Consider the following 23,092-nt stretch of genomic DNA (forward strand, 5'->3'; position numbering starts at 1 on the left):
AGGGAAATCAAACATTTCAAGTGTTTAATTAGTCTTCAGACCCAGATTGACAGCAAAAATCTGTAAACGAATCACTGTTGATATCAACCGTGGTTACATTTGCTGCGATGAACGCGACTCAAATTGAAGTTCCCCTGTTTCCAACAGCCAGAGCAAATCACACTGCAACGTTGCAGGAAGAGACTTACTATTACGAGAGGTTTCATCCAGCCTTCGCACATCTCATCCCCCAACATCTTGTGTTTTTATTACAAGCAGCTGTCTGAGACCACAGTAATCTCAACAACAACATAATAATGATTTTAATCTGTGTGAGCAGCCCAGAGTCAAACCATGGAGCAGAGTGCAGGATAACACATTCATTACCTACTTCACTGGGGAAGGGGGGGAAAGTGCCCATGGAAAAACTGAAAATGTGGTAGGTGTAGTTCGGTGTAAACAATGTGGGAAAAGACTGAAACTATTGTCTTTTGCACTGACTGTAGCGTAAACTTGACACAGGGCAAGGATGACACAAACTACTGGCTGGCTGGCGTTAGCTATTTGTAATTTATCTCCACAGACTAGAAATATATTTAACTTGATGCTGCCCACTAATTCACTTTCAAGTATCATCACTTACTATTTCCAGTTTGTTCACTTACTATTTCCAGTCATACTCTACCAGCTGAGCCTCACAGAACCTACCCTACAATAGTGTTTGTTTTGCCCAGTGATTTCTCTCCTGTCCTCGCCATAAGGTTTTCAGCTTCTCTCACCCGGCACTCTTCAATGTTTAAATTGTTTTTTAGTTTTTTTTAGGATATTAAACCTTCAACACTCTACTTCCTCTTTAACAATGGATGCTGTTTCTATATAAAACATTGGGCATAGCCAATAGTTTTGGCGCTTGGCTGCAAACACACCACTACACACATGGGGCCTGTCCTTGGCAGAGCCCAGCAAAAGCCCATCGCCTGAATGAAGGAAATCTATGGTCCATTGTGCTTCTTGATTACACTAAAAGCCGCCGGCAGATCAGATCGGGCCTGGAACAAGATAAGAGCTCCTTTTCATTGGGTTTCAGCATGAGAAGTTGGAGCTGTTGGTTAATATATAACATGGGCTGTTTATATCGGGCCTCCAAATAATGACTGGTAGTGGTGGTTCTGTAATGAATCTTACACAATGACTGATGGTAGTTATCAGATGGATGATGTTATAAAATTCTAATGAATTAAACTAGGGATTAAAGCAGTTCGGAGGTTTGAATGGGTCGTGGGTGTCCGAGATAAAAAATGTAATAAAAATGTTATAATGGAAAATATTCCAGTCTGAACTTAAATGACTTAAACCAGGTAGAAAATGTGTAGAAATGATAATGAACTTATTTTTTAATTTAACTTATCATATAGAAGTGTTTGACTTAATACCACATATGGACATTGAAAACACAAGCCAATGATGAGATACAATATCAAACAAACCATCTACTCTGTATACAACCCAGAACAGCATATCTTGATTTTCTAATCAAGGGCTTGAAAACAAATCTTGATGCATGCACAGTAAAGAAAGTAGCAACATCAGTAAAATCATCTCTAGATTCAAAACACCTATTTTAAAGACCTGAATGACTAACTTTGGACTTCTTTTTCCTATAGTGTAGATGGGATCGGCCGAGCCTGATTTCCCTGATTTCCCTAACTGTAAACCTCGGCCTGGCACCAGTCTCAAACTTCATACACTGTTCTCTGTTCCTGTTTATTGAGTTTCCCCACATCTACCTCACTTCCTCTCCCTGTAAGGGTCCTTTTCCTGTGTGTCTGGTGGGTCCAAACAGCCAGTCTCACCTTCTGCGATCTGGGCCAAATTCCCCACTCCCTCTGTGTTCCTTTATTAAGTGCTGTGTGGAAGGGGAGGAAGCTGGTAGAGGCCAAACACCCTCCCACTGTACCCAACAGAGCTCCTAAAAACAACACATTCACTCCTGTACTGGATAACAAGTCACAGTGTATAATGGGTTCTATTGAGTGCTAGCTCAAGAATTAAGTTGAACATGAGACGTTGGGGTTTATTCATAAACGTGTCGATCACATGGAGTAGTTTCCTACTTAAAGGAAAATACAGCAGACGTTTCCAGAATCCAATTTGGTAAAACTTGGTGTTTTAAGAAAGCATCATCTAAGTTCCATAGATGTACTTCCAATGGATTTGATGAGGGATTTACAAGCATGTTGTTTCCTCTTGGTAGACAAACATTTGAGAAAGTTACGTTATTAGGACAAAAATTGAAATAAAAGGATGAAATGATATTACCCCCCAGGTGATGCTTCCATCATAGGCAGTCAGCTACAGTGAACAAAAATATAAACGCAACAAGTTTTGTTTCTATCTTTCATGAGCTGAAATAAAATATCCCAGAAATGTTCCATATTGTCATGCCAAATGTGTTTACATCCTTATTAGTGAGCATTTCACCTTTGCCAAGATAATCCATCCATCTGACAAGTGTGGTATATCAACAAGCTGATTAAACAGCATGATCATTACATAAGTGCACCTTGTGCTGTGGACAAAAGGCCACTCTAAAAGGTGTAGTTTTGTCACACAATACAATGCCACAGATGTCAAGTTTTGAGGGAGTGTGCAATTAGCATGCTGACAGCAGGAATATCCACCAGAGCTTTTGCCAGAGAACTAAATGTTAATTTCTCAACCATAAGCTGCCTCCAACATTGTTTTAGAGAATTTGGCAGTATGTCCAACCGGCCTCACAACCGAAGACCATGTGTAACCATGCCAGCCCAGGACCTCCACATCTGGCTTCTTCACCTGCAGGATCGTCTGAGACCAGCCACCCGGACAGCTGATGAAACAGTGGGTTTGCACAACTAAAGAATTTCTGCACAGACTGTCAAAACCCGTCTCAAAGAAGCTCATCTGTGTGCTCGTCGTCCTCACCAGGGTCTTGACCTGACTGGAGTTTACTGGGCAAATGCTCACCTTTGATGGCCACTGTCACGCTGGAGAAGTGTGCTCTTCAAAGATGAACCCTGGTTTCAACTGTACTGGGCAGATGGCTGATGTCAATGTTGTGAACAGTGCCCCATGGTGGCGGTGGGCATAAGCTACGGAAAATGAACAGAATTACAATTTGGCAATTGGAATGCACAGAGATACCGTGATGAGATCCTGAGGCCCATTGTTGTGCCATTCATCCACCGCCATCAACTCATGTTTCAGCATGATAATGCACAGCCCCATGTTGCAGGGATCTGTACACAATTCCTGGAAGCTGAACATGTCCCAGTTCTTCCTTTCCCTGCATACTCACCAGACATGTCACTATTTGAGCATGTTTGGGGTGCTCTGGATCGACGTGTACAACTGCGTGTTCCAGTTCCCGCCAATATCCATCAACTTCACACAGCAATTGTAGAAGATTGGGGCAACATTCAACAGCCCACAATTAACAGCCTGATCAACTCTATGCAAAGGAGATTTTGTGCCGCATGAGGCAAATAGTGGTCACCAGATACTGGCTGGTTTTCTGATTTCTGATTTTCTTTTAAGGTGTCTGTGACCAACAGATGCAGATCTGTATTCCCAGTCATGTGAAAACCATAGATTAGGGCCTAATGAATTTATTTTCCTTATTTTTCCTTATATAAACTGTAGCTCAGTCAAATCTTTTAAGTGGTTGCATGTTGCGTTTATATTTTTGTTCAGTGTAATTTAAGCAATAATAGTTAATGATGATTAATATAAAACCGGTTGCTTCCCAGCTAGCACACTTGGTTCCTTGGAAGTTGTGGGAACGCAAGTCTTTGGCTTCTCATTGGTTCTGAGAACAAATCCATAAGTTTCCTGACCAGTAAAACTGATTGTTTAAAAAAAAAAATTTGACTGTTCTGGGAGGTTGCAATTAGGTTCTGAGAATGTTTTATTATGGTTCAGTGAAAGTTTTCCTGGGAGGTTTTAACGTTCTGAGAATAGAAATGATAGGTTATTTGCAAGTAATTAAATAACATTCTGAGAATGTTTCAATAATATTTAATAACACAGCTTAGGTTAACTGTTTTGAACTCCAATAACAGATTGGATGCTGAAGTACACGGCTATTCATTTGCTTAACCATGCAAACGCATATTTTGTATTGTGGCACGGCATCCGTGAGATTCTGTTCTCTATCCATGGAATTACTCCACTGCACCAGCAGGATGCAGCTAGCATGCCACGTTCATTTTAGTCTGTTCAAACAGACCCCATTTCAAAGGAAACACGCACTCATTAAGATCAGGTTGGGACAATTTAGTGGGCGCAGTCAACACACCTGAACATACTTAACAATGTACACTGAGCATACCAAACATTAAGAACACCTTCCTATTATTGAGTTGCACCCCCTCCCCAATTTGCCCTCAGAACAGCCTCAATTCGTCGGGACATGGACTTTACAAGGTGTCGAAAGCGTTCCACAGGGATGCTGGTCCATGTTGGCTCCAATGCTTCCCACAGTTGTGTCGAGTTGGCTGGATGTGCTTCGGGTGGTGGCCCATTGTTGATACACACAAACTGTTGAGTGTGAAAAAGCCAGCAGTATGTTGCAGTTCTTGACACAAACCAGCGCGCCTAGCACCTACTACCATACCCCGTTCAAAGGCGCGAAAATGTTTTATCTTGCCCATTCACCCTCTGAATGGCACACATACACAATCCATGTCGCAATTGTCTCAAGTGTTAAAAATGCATCTTTAACCCGTCTCCTCCCCTTCATCTACGCTGATTGAAGTGGATTTAACGAGTGACATCAATAAGGGATCATAGTTTTCACTGGGTTCACCTGGTCAGTCTATGTCATGGAATGTTTTGTGTACTCAGTGTATATGTTTTTAAGTAATATTCATAGAAAGTTCTTTGAACAATACTAACATGTTGTGTTTTTAATGGAAAGTTTTCTTAATATTCTGAGAGCATGACTTTAAAAAAACCATGAGGAAACCTGCAGAAAAAGTTATGCTGAAATTCTGAAATTCCCATGGAAGAACGTTGTTTCTTAACGTTCCCTGAGCAATTTGAGAACATTACTTTAAATAGAACCACGAGGAAACCTGTAGGAAAGGTTATGCTGAAGTACTGAAATTCCCACTTAAGAAGCATATGGTTCACAGAACTTGATGTGCTAGCTGGGTTATCTATTCATCCCTGATCCCTGAAATGTGTCTGATACACACTTTATCTCAGTTAATTTTGTTTTATTGCAAATGGATGAATCAATAAAGACATCATCAGTCAATGATATGACCTGTTATTTAAACACACACCCTTATCAGCACTGACAGAGCATTACAATAAAATATATTTTAGATAGTGTATTACAATAATGAACTTCATTGTCTAAATGAACAGTCATCTGGATATGGAAGAGAAAAAAAACAAACACAAAGAATTATCCAATAATATCATAGGAGCAGGGGTGCAACTTTCAGTGGGGACATGTCCCCCGAACATTCTGAAATTGTATTTTTGTCCCCCCCCCCCAGTTTTATTATTGGAATGTGATACAAAACAAGGAAACGTTGTTCTTTAGGACCATGCGGAATCCTCTGAGCGTCAGGGTAGGCTGGCCTTCTAGGCAGAGTTGCACAGAAAAAGGCATATCTCAGACTGGCCAATAAAAATAAAAGATTAAGATGGGCAAAAGAACACAGAAACTGGACAGAGGAACTCTGCCTAGAAGGCCAGCATCCCGGAGTCGCCTCTTCACTGTTGACGTTGAGACTGGTGTTTTGCGGGTACTATTTAATGAAGCTGCCAGTTGAGGACTTATGAGGTGTCTGTTTCTCAAACTAGACACTCTAATGTACTTGTCCTCTTGCTCAGTTGTACACCGGGGTTACTGGTTAGAGCCAGTTTGCTCTGTTCTGTGAAGGGAGTTGTACACAGCATTGTACAAGATCTTCAGTTTCTTGGCAATTTCTCATATGGAATAGCCTTCATTTCTCAGAACAAGAATAGACTGACCAGTTTCAGAAGAAAGTTATTTGTTTCTGGCCATTTTGAGCCTGTAATCGAACCCACAAATGCTGATGCTCCAGATACTCAACTACTCTAAAGAAGGCCAGTTTTATTACTTCTTTAGTCAGAACAACAGTTTTCAGCTGTGCTAACATAATTGCAAACTGGTTTTCTAATGATCAATTAGCCTTTTAAAATGATAAACTTGGATTAGCTAACACAACATGCCATTAGAATACAAGAGTGATGGTTGCTGACAATGGGCCTCAGTACGCTGATGTAGATATTCCTTAAAGAAATCTGCTGTTTCCAGCTACAATAGTCATTTACAACATTAACAATGTCTACACTGTATTTTTGATCAATAAAGGTGTTATTTTAAAGGACAAAAAATGTGCTTTTCTTTCAAAAACAAGGTCATTTCTAAGTGTCCCCAAACTTTTGAATGGTAGTGTAAGTGAATTTGTCCCAATACTTTGGTCCCCTAATATGGGGGGACTATGTACAGAAAGTGCTGTAGTTTCTAAACGGTTCACCCGATATGGGTGAAAATGCCCTCAAATTAAAGCTGACAGTCGGCACTTTAATAGTCATTGTATCCATATCAAATCCAAGTGCTGGAGTGGAGAGCCAAAACAACAAAACGTGTCACTCGCTAGGTTCCCATCCAACTGGCTACAGATTTTCATGCTAATACTCTAGAATCGGCATATAGAGAATGTGTTCATTTTCCCACCAGTGGTGTGTTTCCACAAAATTGACAGTGCGCGATAACGTAGTGCACACAAAATGTACATTTTCGCCTAAGTTTTCATGTACGCATAAAAATAAAAATAAATAATATGTTTCCATCGCATTTTCAACTCTGCTGATAGTTTTGTCACAGAAACTGTTGCATTTAATAGCAAATGTGCCCACTCTTGTCTTGGTACGTGCTCTCTAGCCAACAGCTTGCAGATACAGTGTGGGTAGGTTGTGCTGGGTCTAAAGGCTCTGCATGGTCAATCCGTCATCTGCAGTGGCCGTACAGCATTTACTGCTATATGGTCTCTGCAGAAGTCAGGACATTCATACTTCTTGCGCTTTGCGTGAGTTTGTGTTAATACAGGACCCCATCCCGCCCCCATCTACTGTCAACCAATCATGTCAATACGGAGCTATACAGAGCCCTCTGCACTGTCACACATTTTGGGAGGCTCACAGCGATGCGGTATGGGGATCGATTTGGCCTCCACAAGCCTTCAGAGGCTCTGCAATTGCTTCACATCCTCTGTAAGAATCACATATGCAGAGCCAGCATAAGTTGGCTTTAAGTCTACATGATGAGATTATTATGGATAAGAGGTGAGAATATTTTTATTGGTCAAAAATGGCAGTCAAGCACTGATCATCATGTCACCAGAATAAGACCCTCAAAATGTATTGGAAAGGGGCATAAAGATCACATTGCACTTTCACCACCCTGTAAAATCCATCACTTCATCTGTAGCCTAATAATCTGCATGGTTTCCTGAGGAGAACCACGCCCCATTACATCGCGTGACTCCAAGTTACCTTCGATATGATGGTTATTATATCAATATTTGTGCATGAAGGCGTTTCCACTGCCATTTCTCACATTATTCATTTTACTGACACAAAAATATCCCGACATGTCGAACGAACAAATGATCTGTCTGCATTTATAACATTGTAGCGAAACTTCCTGTTTCCATCAGCTGTTGTTTTTTTGTTTTTTTTATATGGTATGATTTTACTGCATAAAAACTGTGGATGGAAACGTGGTTACAGTCTCGATACCTTTGGAGCTCAGTGTTTCTTCTTGTGGTCCTTCAGTAGATGCTTTGCTTAAAGTTGTCTCATAGGACAACTGACGTGCAATTGGGCAGCCAGGTTCATCCTCCGTGTCATGTAATTGGTTGACAGATTTGAGCCTTTTTTAGTCCACTGTTTTGTCTTCATGTACCTTTGCACTGTGGTCCAGATCAACCTTTTCAGCATATCACCTGTCCATATTCTCGTCAAACCTGTGTGAATGGAAATATATTGAACCGGACTGAAAAACAATAAATACATAAACGCAGCCAATACATGTTCACGAATCATCATAATGGAAGGGTCTCACTGTTTTCTTTCTGTTTGAAATTAATACTTTTATTTGCTCAATGGTAGCCCAAGAGTGATGAAGAAAAACTAGATATTCGTCACATAATAAACATATGAGGTGATGGGCTTTCCCATCCCCTTTCATTAATGTAGCTTATTGTGAATGTGTGATGGTGCTTTCAAGAGTACTGGGAACTCTGGAAAAAAAGGTCAAATAATGACGTCAGTGATCTTAAGGTCGGAAAGTAGGAGCTGTAGAAAGAGACCTTAGTTCCCGACTTGGAATTCTGAGTTGACCACTCAAAAATATTTTTCCCAGTCGGAGCAACGTTTTTTTTTTTTTTTACAAGTTCACAGTTGTCTTAAACGCACTGAGGTCGTAAGTCAGAGATTTCCGAGTTCCCAAGTGTTTTGAATGTGGCATGAGAGAGTCTGATGGTGTCACTCACTGTCTGACGCAGTCGGGGATCTGCACATGCTCAATAGGGATGTGCTGGGACAGCTCCCGAAGGCTGTCGATAAACTGAAGCTTGCGACTGAATTTGGAGCTGTGAGGAGGACGGGATCGGAAGCCATTAGTTTTGTGTGACGACACAGAGCCAACATGTAAAAAAAAAATAAAGATACAGTAGTGGGCAGCATCGTTTAAATAAAATAAATATACAATTAAGATGTGTACTATTACAGCTACAAGATCAGGGCGGCTGCTCAAACAGTGCTAAGGCCATTGTTCTATAGATGTCCCTTTTGCTTCATGGAGTAACAGGGCCCATTGACTCAACAACAACAACAGCAACCCTGACCGACTGGACTTGGTGTCTCAGGGGATGGTGGCCCTCACCTGATGAAGGGCTTGGTGATGGTGATCAGGGCCTTGATGTACCAGGTTGGGTGTACAATGTACAGACCTTTCAGATTCTTCCTCAACCTACGAGAGAAACAGAATCAAGTTAAAGAGTAAAGTAACAGTTGTTCATTCAATCTGTCAGTATATCTTCTGTAGATTTACACTTCAACTCTCACATCATCATGATTGACAGTTTAAACCTTTCCATAAAACACGTTTCTCTACAAAAGGTTACTTTAGTCCCTCCAAAAGGTTATTTGGGGCCCAGTCTCTGTGACTCCCCAGACAGGCGCAAACTGTTAAGTAAGGGGTCTACCTCACTCACCAGTCAAAAGGTTGGACACACTTACTCATTCCAGGGTTTTTCTTTATTTTGACTATTTTCTAGATTGTAGAAAAATAGTGAAGACATCAAAACTATGAAATAACACATATAGAATCATGTAGTAACCAAAAAAGTGTTAAACATATACAAATATATGTTATACTTTAGATTCTTAAAAAATAGCCACCCTTTGCCTTGATGACAGCTTTGCACACTCTTGGCATTCTCAACCAGCTTCATTGGTATACAGAAGATAGCCATATTTGGTAAAAGACCAAATCCATATTACAGCTCAAATAAGCAAAGATAAACAACAGTCCATCATTACTTTGAGACATCAAGGTCAATCAATTCGGAAAATTTCAAGAACTTTTTAAAGTTTCTTCAAGTGCAGTCGCAAAAACCATAAAAATCTATGATGAAACTGGCTCTCATGAGGACCGGCACAGGAAAGGAAGACCCAGAATTACCTCTTCTGCAGAGGATAAGTTCAATGGAGTTAACTGCACCTCAGATAAATGATTCACAGAGTTCAAGTAACAGACACATCTCAACATCAACTATTCAGAGGTCGAATTGCTGCAACGGTCGAATTGGTCGAATTGCTGCAACGACTAAAGGACACCAATAAGAAGAGACTTGCTTGGCTTGGGCCAAGAAACTCGAGCAATGGACATTAGACCTGTGGAAATCTGTCCTTTGGTCTGATGAGTCCAAAATTGGGATTTTTGGTTCCAACCGCTGTGTCTTTGTGAGACGCAGAGTAGGTGAACGGATGATCTCTGCATGTGTGGTTCTCACCATGAAGCATGGAGGAGGAGGTGTGATGGTGCTTTGCTGGTGATACTGCCAGTGATTTATTTTGAATTCAAGGCACACTTAACCAGCATGGCTAGCACAGCATTCTGAAGCGATACGCCATCCCATCTGGTTTGCGCTTAGTGGGACTATCATTTGTTTTTCAACAGGACAATGACACCAAACACACATTCAGGCTGTGTAAGGGCTATTTGACCAAGAAGGAGAGTGATGGAGTTCTGCATCAGAAGACCTGGTCACCACAATTCCCCGACCTCAACCCAATTGAGATGGTTTGGGATGAGTTGGACCGCAGAGTGAAGGAAAAGCAGCCAACAAGTGCTTCGCATATGTGGGAACTCATTCAAAACTGTTGGAAAAGCATTCCTCATGAAGTTGGTTGAGAGAATGCCAAGAGTGTGCAAAGCTGTCATCAAGGCAAAGGCTGGCTACTTTGAAGAATCTCAAATATAAATATATTTAGATTTCTTTAACACTTTTTTGGTTACTAAATGATTCCATATGTGTTATTTCATAGTTTTGATGTAGAAAATAGTCAAAATAGTCATTTTCTACAATGTAGAAAATAGTCAAAATAAAGAAAAACCCTGGAATGAGTCGGTGTCCAAACTTTTGCCTGATACTGTACATGGGCCAAGTCAGACAACAGGAAGTGAGAGGGGAAGTTGGCTAGACACGGTCAGGTGTCAAAACACTAGCTCTATTGGAGAAAATATCACAAAGAATAATGCTGGTTTTCCAGACACAGGTGAGCCCTACTCCTGGACTGAAAAGCATGCTCAATGTAGAACTATTGAAAGAGTTTTTTCATCCACAAACACTTAATCTTGTCTGGAAAACCATCCAATCCTCACCACTCATCCCCTACCCAGATGGTCATACGCCATCGCAATCTTTGCTCTCTCTCCCACTACTATCTCCTCTTCTATCATATCATCTCTCCCTTTGATAAATAGTTCTCTGTCTTCTCTCTTGACTCTGCCTGTTCGACCCTACTATCCTCCCTTTCCGCATCCTATAACTCGCACTGTCCCCATTTCTCCTGGCCGGCTCGGCCCTCCCCTCCTGCTCCGTGGCTGAGTGACTCATTGCGAGCTTACAGAACAGGCCTGTGTGCAGCTGAGCAAATATTGAGGAAAACTAAACTTCTGGAGGATCTATCATCCTGTCACTCCCTCCTCTCTACATGCTCTTCCTCTGTATCCATTGCTAAAACCACTTTCTATCACTCTACATTTCAGCTTCTGCCTCTAACCCTAGGAAACTCTTTTCCACCTTCTCCTCCCTCCTTAATCCTCAACCCCCTCCCTCCTCCCCCTCTACGGACGACTTTGTCAACCACTTTGAAAAGAAGGTTGACAATACTGTATATGCTCCTCCTTCACTCAGGCTAATGAGTCAACTGGTCCCACTCACACAGAACTACCCTATGCCTTGACAGCCTGCGACTAGTGTCCGGCCGCCCGACAACCTGCCCGCTCGACCACATCCCCTTCTCCCTTCTCCAGATCATCTCTGGCGACCTTCTCCCATTCCTCACTCCCCTCATCAACTCACTGGCTTCCCTCATCAATCCCTCTGACTTCAAATGGCCGGAGTCGCTCCACTCCGCAAGAAACCAACATTCCACCCCTATGACGTCAAAAACTACAGACCGGTATCCCTTCTTCCTTTTCTTTCCAAAACACTTGAGCCCACTGTCTCAGACCAACTCTCTCGCTATCTCTCTCAGAAAGATGTTCTTGACCCTGACCAGTCAGGCTTCAAGACGGGTCACTCAACCGAGACTGCTCTTCTCTGTGTCATGGTGGCTCTCCGCACTGCCAAAGCTGACTCTCTCTCCTCTGTTCTCCTCTTTCTAGATCTATCTGCTGCCTTCGACATCATGAACCATCATATCCTCCTCTCCACCCTCTCAGGGCTGGGTGTCTCAGGCTCTGCACACTCTTGGATTGCATCCTACGTGGAAGGTCGCTCCTCAGCTTGGATATCTCAGCTTGGAGGTCGGCCCACCATCTCAAGCTCAACCTCGACAAGACAGAGCTGCTCTTCCTCCAGGTGAAGGCCTGCCCGCTCCATGACCTCTCCATCACGGCTGACAACTCCACCGTGTGACCCTCCCAGAGTGCAAAGAACCTTGGTGTGACCCTGGACAACACCCTGTCGTTCTCTGCAAACATCAATGCAGTGACCCGGTCCTGCAGGTTCATGCTCTACAACATCTGTAGAGTACGACCCTTCCTCACACAGGAAGCTGCACAGGTCCTAATCTAGGCACTTGTCATCTCCCGTCTGGACTACTGCAACTTGCTGTTGGTTGGGCTCCCCGCTTGTGCCATCAAACCCCTGCAACTTATCTAGAACGCTGCAGCCTGCCTCGTGTTAAACTTTCCCAAATTCTCCCATGTTGCCCCGCTCCTTTGCACATTCCACTGGCTTCCATTCGAAGTCCGCATTCACAAGACCATGTTACTTGTCTATGGAGCAGCAAGAGGAACTGCCCTTCCCTACCTTCAGGCTATGCTCAAACCCTAAACCCCAACCCAAGTTCTCCGTTCTGCCATATTTGCTCTTTTGGCCCTCTCACCCCTATGGGGGAAGCCCCTGATATGTTGTTGTTGTCCCACCTAGCTATCTTAAGATGAATGCAGTAACTGTAAGTCCCTCTGAATAAAGGCATCTGCTAAATGACTCAAATGAAAATGTTCAAAGAAAGGGTCCTAAACCATATCACAAAAAAAGGAGTGTCTGAACTATAGGCAACCTCTAGAAATCCCTGCAGGGTTTTTCTTGGATAATTCCTTACACATATTTGTATAAAGGGAAATAGGATATAAATAATATAAATATAATAAATAAATATAATAATATAAATATAATAAATAAATATAATAATATAAATATAATAAATAAATATAATAATATAAATATAATAAATAAATATAATAAATAAATATAATAAATAAATATAATAAATAAATATAATAATATAAATATAATAAATAAATATAATAATATAAATATAATAAATAAATATAATAAATAAATATAATAATATAAAGGGAAATCAAGTTGAGACGTTAATTTCAACAACATACAAAGGTCAGTGTGATGGTCTTATCAGCTTTTTTCCTCCTGCAGTTCACTTGAGACCTTTACTGGATCCAAACATTTAGCTCAATTATTAGGATTAGACCCAGGTCAAGGTTTACAGCATCAAAGCTTTCTGGAAATATGAGGGATTATGTTAGTAGCCAAGCTGTTCACAAGCCTTTGGACACTGTTGTAACCATCCTGAAAAAAAGAAGACTCTTTCCATTAGGGCACTCAATGTACAACGTTTTAAAAACCTTTTCCAACGGAAAATGACTATGCGAGTGTAGTCCGTTCTAGTTTCAGTTCATTTTCTTCCGTTTTGTGCCTAATGGAAAAAAAACCTGGAATCTACTACCTCTTAGCCTGAGAACTGTAGGTTGGCTGTGCGGGAAGTAAGGAGGAAACTCAAAATGATGCTTTGGTTTTGATGCCATCCTCTGGCTGAAGAAGGAGTGCCAAAGCAGGCTCTCGTAATCTTGCTAAGGATGCTAATGCCCAATGTGACACTATTATTGCCAGCTACTTGCTGTGGGTTACTTTCTATACTGTATAAGTACATATGGTTGCTATACTGCACATTCAAACTCTCATACACCATTTTTTTAAGTGCTCATGGTATTATTTGGGAATATTTACTGAAGGTTTAACTTTATTTTACTGTCTGCTGTTTTAAGTCATTTATTTATTAAATGTACTGGTACTGGTATAAAAGTAGCCTCCTGGTATAACTTTGTGATATAGTAAAATAGTAATTACATAGCAATTACCTAACGAGGTGCAGACTTGTATTAGATCAAGACGAGTCACAAACGTGATGGCTTGAGACTTGTCTTGGTAGCTTCTATTCTGTCTCACTACACGAGACGGTGGTGGACACGACTAGTCATTCCAGGGTTTTTCTTCATTTGTACTATTTTATACATTGTAGAATAATAGTGAAGACATCAACATTATGAAATCATAAATATGGAATCATGTTGTAACCAGAAAAGTGTTACAAAAATCTAAAAATATTTTAGATTTTTCAAAGTAGCCAACCAAATCTAAATCAAATCCAAATCAAACTCTATTTCTCATTTCATGTGCCGAATACAACAGGTTACAACCTTACCGTGAAATGCTTACTTACAAGCCCTTGACCAACAATGCAGTTCAAGAAAGAGTTAAGAAAATATTTACCAAATAAACTAAGGTAAAATATAATAAAAAGTAACACAATAAAATAACAATAATGAGGCGATATACAGGGTGTACCGGTACCGAGTCAATGTGCAGGGGTACAGGTTAGTTGAGGTAATTTGTACATGTAGGTAGAGGTAAAGTGACTATGCATAGATAATAAACAGTGAGTAGCAGCAGTGTAAAAACAAATGGGGGGGATGGGGGTGGTGACTAGAGTCTTCTACAATTTTTTGTACTTTCCTCTGACACCGCCTAGTATATAGGTCCTGGATGGCAGGAAGCTTGACCCCAGTGATGTACTGGGCCGTACGCACTACCCTCTGTAGTGCCTTATGGTCAGATGCCGAGCAGTTGCCATACCAGGCGGTGATGCACCCAGTCAGAATGCTCTCGATGGTGCAGCTGTATAACTTTTTGAGGATCTGGGGACCCATGCCAAATCTTTTCAGTCTTGAGGGGGTAAAGGTGTTGTCGTGCACTCTTCACAACTGTTTTGGTGTGTTTGGACCATGATAGTTCGTTGGTGATGTGGACACCAAGGAACTTGAAACTCTCGACCCGCTTCACTACAGCCCTGTCAATGTTAATGGAGGCCTGTTCGGCCCGTCTTTTTCTATAGTCCACGATAAGCTCCTTTGTCTTGCTCACATTGAGGGATAGATTGTTTTCCTGGCACCACACTGCCAGGTCTCTGACCACCTCCCTATAGGCTGTCTCATCGTTGTGGTAGCACTGTTGTGTTATCAGCAAACTTAATGATGATGTTGGAGTCACATTTTCTTTTTTGCTTATGGCCTTATATAGCTGGTTGAGTGCGGTCTTAGTGCCAGCATCGGTTTGTGGTGGTAAATAGATGGCTACGAATAATATAGATGTCACACCCTGATCTGTTTCACCTGTCCTTGTGATTGTCTCCACCCCCTCCAGGTGTTGTTTATTTTCCCCAGTGTATTTATCCCTGTGTTTCCTGTCTCTCTGTGCCAGTTTGTCTTGTATGTTTGTCAAGTCAACCAGCGTGTTTTTTCCCGTACTCCTTTTTCTCTTCTTTGCTAGTCCTCCCGGTTTTGACCCTTGCCTGTTTTCTGGACTCCATTCCCGCCTGCCTGACCATTCTGCCTGCCCTGACCTCGAGCTTGCCTGCCCTTTGGTACCTACTGGACTCTGAACTGGTTTTGACCTTTTGCCTGCACAATACCATTGTGTCTGCATTTGGGTCTCACCTTGTGCCCTTATAACAGATGAGAACTCTCTTGGTAGATAGTGTGGTCTACAGCTTATCATAAGGCGTGCAATACCTCAAGACTTCTTTAATATTAGACATCATGCACCAGCTGTTATTGACAAATAGACACACACCCCCAGCCCTCGTCTTACCAGACGTAGCTTCTCTGTCCTGCCGATGCATCGAAAATCCCACCAGCTCTATATTATCCGTGTTGTCGTTCAGCCATCACTCGGTGATGGCTGAAGATATTACAGTTAGATATTACAGTTTTTAATGTCCCGTTGGTAGGATACTCTTGATTGTATATCATCCATTTTGTTTTCCAATGATTGCACGTTGGCCAATAGAATGGAGGGTAGTGGGGGTTTACTCACTCACCTACGAATTCTCAGAAGGCAGCCTGACCTCCTCTCCCTTTTCCTCCATCTTTTCTTCATGCAAATGATGGGATTTGGGCCCATTCCTGAGAAAGCAGTATATTCTTCCCGTCTAAATCTTTAAATCATTTTTTTGTCCAGTTCGAGGTGAGTAATCACTGTTCTGATGTCCAGAAGTTATTTTCGGTCATAAGAGACGGTAGCAGCAACATTATGTATTGTAACATTATGAACGCAAAAAAACTAACACAATGTCACGTGTGCTCCCTCTCTGGCCTCTAGGTCACCAGGCTGCTCATTATGGTGCACACCTGTCACCATCTTTAAGCGCATCTGTGCATAATGACACTCACCTGGACTCCATCACCTCCTTGATTATCTGCCCTATATATGTCACTCCCTTTGGTTCCTTCCCCAGGCATCATTGTTTCCTGTTTCCTGTCTGTGCGTTGTTCATGTTTTTTGTTTTGTATTATGTTTTGTTCATTCATTAAATTATTCACTCCCTGAACTTGCATCCCAACTCCTAGCGCACACGTTATAGAATGAAGCCTCATCAAAGCGAAGCTTCAGGGAGTGTTTTTTGTTGTTTTGGAGGTGATGTCTGTCTGTCAGAACCGAAGCTACCTGGGAGGCCTCAGCCGGTTTGTCGGATTCCCATGCCTCGGCGGGTTGAACGGGTTCCCCTGCCTCGGCGGGTTCAACGGGTTACCCTGCCTCAGCTGGCTCGACGGGTTTCCATACCTCAGCAGGATCGACAAGCTTCCATGCCTCTGCAGGTTCGATCGGCTCCCATGCCTCAGCTGGCTCGATAGGTTCCCATGCCTCAGCTGGGTGAACAGGTTCCCGTGCCTCGACAGAGGCAACCGGGAAGGTCTCAGCCGGCTCATCATTGGTAGCTTCAATTCTGTTTCACTACACGAGAGCGCAACAGTGGTGGATGGTGGATCAGGCTATCAACTACTAACCTGGCCGACCCGATCCATGTGACTCACAGCACAGGGAGAGCTGTGACCACACTGGCCTGGATAGGAGGCCATTTGTTAATGCAATATTCGCTCAGAAATTGTGCAATGGATTTCACTCTTTTTTTATTTTATTACCATTTTTTCTCAGGGGTTGAGAGCTCTCGTTGTTTAGATTTGAAAATCCAAACATTGTAATGGAAGGGGGCTGTATGTGGCTGTGCCTGTGGGTGTTTGAGTGAGAAAGACACAGAGCGGGGCCAACCAGTAAAAGCACAGCCCCCTCCATTATCAACGCATTGTGCCAACAACATCAAAGAGCCATTCCCGACTCTGAAGTCAGGAGGACTTCAAAAATTAGGTGTTAACCAGACTAATTAACAACTGGGCTGACTTGACTTTGAGTAGGGACACTACTATATCATTAATAAAAACAAATTGCCTAGCTGAATAAAATAAAACATGATGTCATATAATGATGTTGAAGTACTTTGCCCTGGTGACATGAAGGTCCTCCAATGCCACTGTTGTTGTATATTTTTAACGTTCCTGCCAAAACCTCTGCTATGAGGTCCTGTTTGTTCAGTAAGACCCACACAGGAAGGGTCCCAAGTGGTGCAGCAGTCTAAGCCCTGCATCTCAGTGCTAGAGGCTTCACAACCGGCTGTGATCAGGAGTCCCATAATAGGGTGGTGCAGTGCACAATTGTCCAGCATTGTCTGTTTTTTTTATTTTTATTTTTTTACACCAGGTAAATTGACTGAGAACACGTTCTCATTTACAGCAACAACATGGGGAATAGTTACAGAGCAGAGGAGGGGGATGAATGAGCCAATCGTAAACTGGGGATTATTAGGTGACCATGATGGTTTGAGGGCCAGATTGGGAATTTAGCCAGGACCCCGGGGTTAACACCCCTACTCTTATGATAAGTTCCATGGAATCTTTAATGACCTCAGAGTTAGGGGAGGGTTTGGCAGGGGAAGGCCATCATTGTAAAATAAGAATTTGTTCTTAACTGACTTGCCTAGTTAAATAAAATGGACCATAGAATACTACAAATCAACAGGTTTTAGGTGGAGTGTTTGCCCTCATTTGTGTACAGCCAGATCTTATCAGAGCAAGATGGACATTAATTAAGCACCACACCCTGGGTCTATTCATATTCAACACAATAATTCTGCTTCTACACAAACTCCTAACACAAACAACACGTTTACACAAACAGAGTCATATTTCACCAGATGCTGCGTAGGGGAAATTACAAGGTTGGGAAATAAAGGATATAAATCTACAATTTGCGCAATGCTGCTGCAGCAAAACATTCGAATCAGGGAGGAGCTTCGTGTAATGATCGCATGTGCCCATTTTAGTGGAATTGTGTAAATATTGTTTCAGAAGTTTACTTTTTAATGATCTTTCTTCCACTTGCTTTACTGTTGTTGTGGTGAAGGGAAGAGCATATAGCCATGGCTGCGCTTTGACAGAACTGCAAAGTTTTGAATTCTGGGCTACTCGTGAAAATCGGTCGGTTCTAGAAAATACCGCTAAAGTTCAGTGTGGCTCCACAGTACGACATCGTGGGAATCTCGATTCGAAAACTCATTGCCTGCATTTAGACTTACTGCTGAATGTTTACATTTACACTACACTTGAGGACTTCATTGCGGATTCACAGTGAAAACGTTCTAGGAATCAACCTTCTGAGAGTGGCAGAGGATGCTTTCAGTGTCAGACCCCCCAGAGTGACATTTTACGGGAGGATTATTCTTAATTTCTGTTTTTTTTTCTTAGGCAAGCCTAGGAATCTAGTATTATTGAATTAATATGGGTTGCCTGTGCAGTAAAGACCAACGTATTGAGAAGGCACGTAAAGAATCAAACAAAAGGATTAATAAACAGCTGCAAGAAGACAAGCATAATAACCAAATGACTTGCCCGCGCCAGTTGCTGCTGTTAGGAGCTGATGAATCTGGGCAACGCACGATAGTAAATCAGATGCGCTGTTTACATGTGGAACCCACTGCACAGGAGAAAATGCATTACATACAAAACAACAGTAAAAATGCTTCAGGGATGTCCGAGACATTTTTCGAGATGGATGGTATCCATTTTCATGTATCTAATGTTAGAGGTCAGAGGTACGAAAGCAGAAAGTGGATGCAGTGTTTTGCTGACGTGTGGGATGTTATTTTTGTGGTGGACAGCAGCAGCTATGACATGGTGATTCAGGAGGACAACCAGACCAACGGGCTGCAGGAGTCCCTGAACCTCTTCAAGATCATCTGGAACAACAGGTGGCTAAGGACCCTTCCTGTCTGGGTCTTACTGAACAAACAGGACCTCCTAGCAGAGAAGATTTTGGAGGGGAAATCAAAAATGGAAGAGTATTTCCCAGAATTTGCACACTACACTATGCCGGAATTTTCAACACCAGTACCAGGGGAGGACCTTCGTGTCACCAGGGCAAAGCACTTCATACATGATGAGTTTCTGAAGATCAGTACAGCAGGCCAACTAGACGAAAGGGACTGTCATCTGGTTTTCACCTGTGCAGTTGACACGGAAAACATCCGGCTCTTCTTCCGTGTCTTGACAGATAGCCAGCTTGGTAGATTTTCGACACTGAGACACTTATTTTTCACCGACTGAGACAAATTTCAATGATTTGATTACTTGAGACTTAATTACCTTGGCATAAAATAAAATAACTTGAGATTTGACTTTGGCAGTGTTCCAGGCCAACTACATTGCAGTTGCCAGATCTCACAATGCCTGAATAGGTGTTGAACATATCCACTAACCACATCATATAATATAGCACTCTGACTGCAATGTTGATGACTGCAATTTATTCGCCCTGGAACATGGCCTACGACTTGTAGACTCCGCTGACATGGGATACTTTTGAGTTAAAATATTTTTGTACTGTTTTGTTACTCACTGTGGCATATAGTTTTCTGAAATAGGACCGCAAACCAAAGCCAATTTGAGTAAACAGAACTAACCTTCTGTCAACGGTGGTGTAACACTCTCTGAGCCAGCCAATGGTGGGGAGCTTGTCACGCTGGGCCATGGCACACAGGTACACAATGACGTAGTTCTCCGCAACCATCAGATCCAACGTTCCCACAACGTACCTGCAATGTTTAGTGGTGCTGTGGTTAGGAATGTCGACCTGAAAAGTGGCCAATTCAGATAGTGTTTTACTAAGACTGTGGCTTCTCATCAATTAGCTCTCAGACCTGAACAGGTTGTCCATGACATGCTGGTAGTTCTCCATGTTGTTTTCAGGGAGATAGCAGGAAGAGAACACAATGATGTCATTAGACCCTTCTCCATAGTAGCCTGGAAGGAAAACAACATTTGGATGAGGCAAAAATGAACATGCAAAAAATAAGTGAAGATGCTCGTTCTGTCATCTGAGTTGATCGCACAACAAACGGTCACATTATCCGAATTCCATGAGCCTGAGGAAAGCTCACATTCTTGCATAATGTCGGTGAGGTAAGTGCGACAGATTAAGTGAGTGCTGGGGTTCTGGACTCACCCCCATGTGACAAGACTCGAAGGAAAGGTTCCAGTACACTCATGTTGACCAGACTCTCCTGAAGCGGATCTCCTGTGCGGAACCGGCGCCACCTAGTGCCCTGGCTGTCCACTTGGTCTTGGTCAAGAGAGCCCACTCCCATCTGCTCTGGTACTGACCCACGGGCCTTATGGCAACGGGATGCCACTCCCAGACGAAGCAGGTCATCTGTGAATGGGAATAATGTTTCAATGGTCAATTTCCCATACCGTACTGTAGATAACAAAATGCATAGATGGAGAGTGGTTGTGTACTGTCTATAATATATAATATCTATGGCGTCAAGATCACCTAATGCAAAGAATATATAAAGGGAATAGCTATATATTATGAATTGCCCAAAATAGCCTATTTGTGTCTATCCCATGGGAAAAATATAATCAAAGTGAAAGTTGTTCAATAAGTTCATTGGCTGATCTTGGACCTGTGAGTGAAGAAACGGACCAAAGATAAAGGCTGTTAGACTGTCCTGTCCACTGCACCCAGTTCTCACCCTCCAAATCCATGTCGTGCACTGGAAAATGGAGGGACTCGCTGTCCGAGGGCGTTTCCATGGCATCCAAGTCGATGTCCAGCCCCAGATCGTCGTCATCAGGGGAGGGAGAGAGGGCAGCTGTGGCATAGTCGTCGGACACCGCCGAGTCACTGCGATCCAGCGTCAGACTTAGGGCGGGAGCCACCAGACGCTTCTTCCTGGGTCGGGGCCCTGTCAGAGCCAGGCTGCTGGGCGGGGCTACCATGACATTTAATCATCATGATTTGCATTTATATGGAGCTTTATAACAGTGACTGTGATGTTACAACGTTGCCATTTTGAATTGAAGTGTTACCTGGCCTGTCATCAGCAGCTAATGTGGGGTTCCCCAAGACTGCATCTGTGCCATGAGCATTCCTGGGAGGTGACCTACAATGTTTAGAGAGGTCAACAATTACATTTCTATGGAATTCTTATTAGATATAGGTGTTTCATTGTGAAAAAACACTTGTTTGGATATTTGGTATGTTGATAATATAACAAGAACAATTCAGTCTGATGACCATAACCTCTGACCTGGGAATGTAAATGTCCTCCTCCTCCTTCTCCATTTCTTGCTCTTCCTCTCTTGGCTCCATGTTGTTGCTGTGCAGGTTCTCAGTGCCAAGTTTCCTGATTGGATGTTGTCAAGAGTAACAGCAGACCTTTTGGCCCGGAGAAATGAAAAGTCCAAACCGCTATTACAACTCAGGAGAAACTTTAGCTGTGATTTCATATGTTTATTTGAGGAGAATAAAGAGTGTAAAAAAAAAATGATGATGAATGTCATGGACATAGGGTAACAAGTAAACAAATAAATACTGTAGCACCTACAGGTTCGTGTCGGATCAGTTCTGCCAAATGATCGTATACTGAGGGATTTGTTCCTGTGCTGGCCTCTAGTGGAAAACACACAGTGTTCATTTGTATTGAGTGCAATCAAAGTAGTGCGGTATAAAAGCCAAGGCTTGGCAACAACCACTGTCTGTCACCATTTTGTACTTTCTTTTTCAAAGCTTGTGTCATAATGAAAAGGTAGAATCACTTGTAGAATGTAAGACCCTTACACCAGTGCGAACACATTCAATTGCACCAATATCACCAAGTTTGTCTTGGTTAGATTCATGTGAATACGTGGTAAACAAAACTTCCGACAGGAACGCATGTTCACAGACACAATACAAAGCAACAAATGTGTAACGTTACCTTGTTGGTGGTGTTTGGTTGACAGGCCGACAAAACTTTTCAATGTCTTTGTTAAGTTAAAAGTACAGCAACTGTACCATGAGTAACCTTTGAGTGAAAGAGGTAAACGTTATGGTTTTGCTGATCTCATGACGAAGCCTCAGATTGCACTGACACAATTGCCACACCTGAGAGTCAAGGTGTGGTGTATTTATTGCCAGTGCAAGCCCATCCCGGTAACCGAGGCAACGGGAATTAACTGCACAAGCTCCGCTTTAGGGTGAAAACATGCACGTACATGCAATGCTTGTTCAGAACTCATGCAGTGTAGGCTATTGTGGGCTGTATGACATCACAGAGAATCAAACAAAAGAATCAGCACTGAAACTCGTGATACATGATTGAGGATTTTTTTTCATTGTTATTTATACTATAAAACACATACAAACATCCTAATACCTATTCTGAATCTCAAATGTATGGCCTACTGTAGATTTGAAAGGTCTATAGAAAATTGACCTAAGAGATTTTGTACCCAAGTATGTTTCATGCACCTGGTACTTCCTTGGCTATCTACACATTATTTGCTGGCTCGGCATTGCACCATGAGTACTTATCTTGTAATTTTGAGAAGTTACATTTTTCATAGTAATCACATCCCTCTTCAACATTTCCTCATTCAGTCACCACAAACTGCCTATGTATCTTAAATATGTTTAGAAACAAGAGAAATTGCCAAGCATTCATATACTGATAAACATAGGGGTTGACCTTTGGAGTTGACAAAGCCCATTTGATAGCTTAGATCTTTGCTTTCCATCTGCAATGTGCGATATAGTGCCTTCAGAAAGTATTCATATCC

General features: G+C 42.2%; 2 protein-coding genes across 6 annotated transcripts; one reads left to right on the forward strand and one right to left on the reverse strand.

Annotated features, from left to right (window-relative positions):
• Positions 1-7,387: 7,387 nt before the first annotated feature.
• LOC139373490 (BCL2/adenovirus E1B 19 kDa protein-interacting protein 2-like) lies at positions 7,388-22,406 on the reverse strand. Of its 5 annotated transcripts, none has more exons than XM_071114071.1 (11): positions 22,252-22,406; positions 21,880-21,944; positions 21,583-21,678; positions 21,362-21,435; positions 21,025-21,264; positions 20,493-20,699; positions 20,188-20,290; positions 19,951-20,082; positions 8,948-9,034; positions 8,556-8,654; positions 7,388-8,027 (listed from the first exon to the last, which is right to left on the reverse strand). In XM_071114071.1, exons 3-11 carry the CDS (start codon positions 21,642-21,644, stop codon positions 8,003-8,005), a joined length of 1,029 nt encoding a protein of 342 aa, XP_070970172.1. In that variant the 5' UTR covers positions 21,645-21,678; positions 21,880-21,944; positions 22,252-22,406; the 3' UTR covers positions 7,388-8,002. The 5 variants fall into 5 exon arrangements, with proteins under 5 accessions (XP_070970172.1, XP_070970169.1, XP_070970171.1 ...); XM_071114068.1 differs by having other exon boundaries at positions 21,583-21,710; XM_071114070.1 differs by lacking the exon at positions 21,880-21,944 and having other exon boundaries at positions 21,583-21,710.
• Positions 18,719-19,960, forward strand: LOC139373491 (guanine nucleotide-binding protein G(s) subunit alpha-like). Its single transcript, XM_071114073.1, has one exon. It carries the CDS (start codon positions 18,770-18,772, stop codon positions 19,592-19,594), a length of 825 nt encoding a protein of 274 aa, XP_070970174.1. The 5' UTR covers positions 18,719-18,769; the 3' UTR covers positions 19,595-19,960.
• Positions 22,407-23,092: the final 686 nt, after the last annotated feature.

This window comes from Oncorhynchus clarkii, chromosome 18 (assembly GCF_045791955.1).
Source record: "Oncorhynchus clarkii lewisi isolate Uvic-CL-2024 chromosome 18, UVic_Ocla_1.0, whole genome shotgun sequence".
NCBI lineage: Eukaryota > Metazoa > Chordata > Actinopteri > Salmoniformes > Salmonidae > Oncorhynchus > Oncorhynchus clarkii.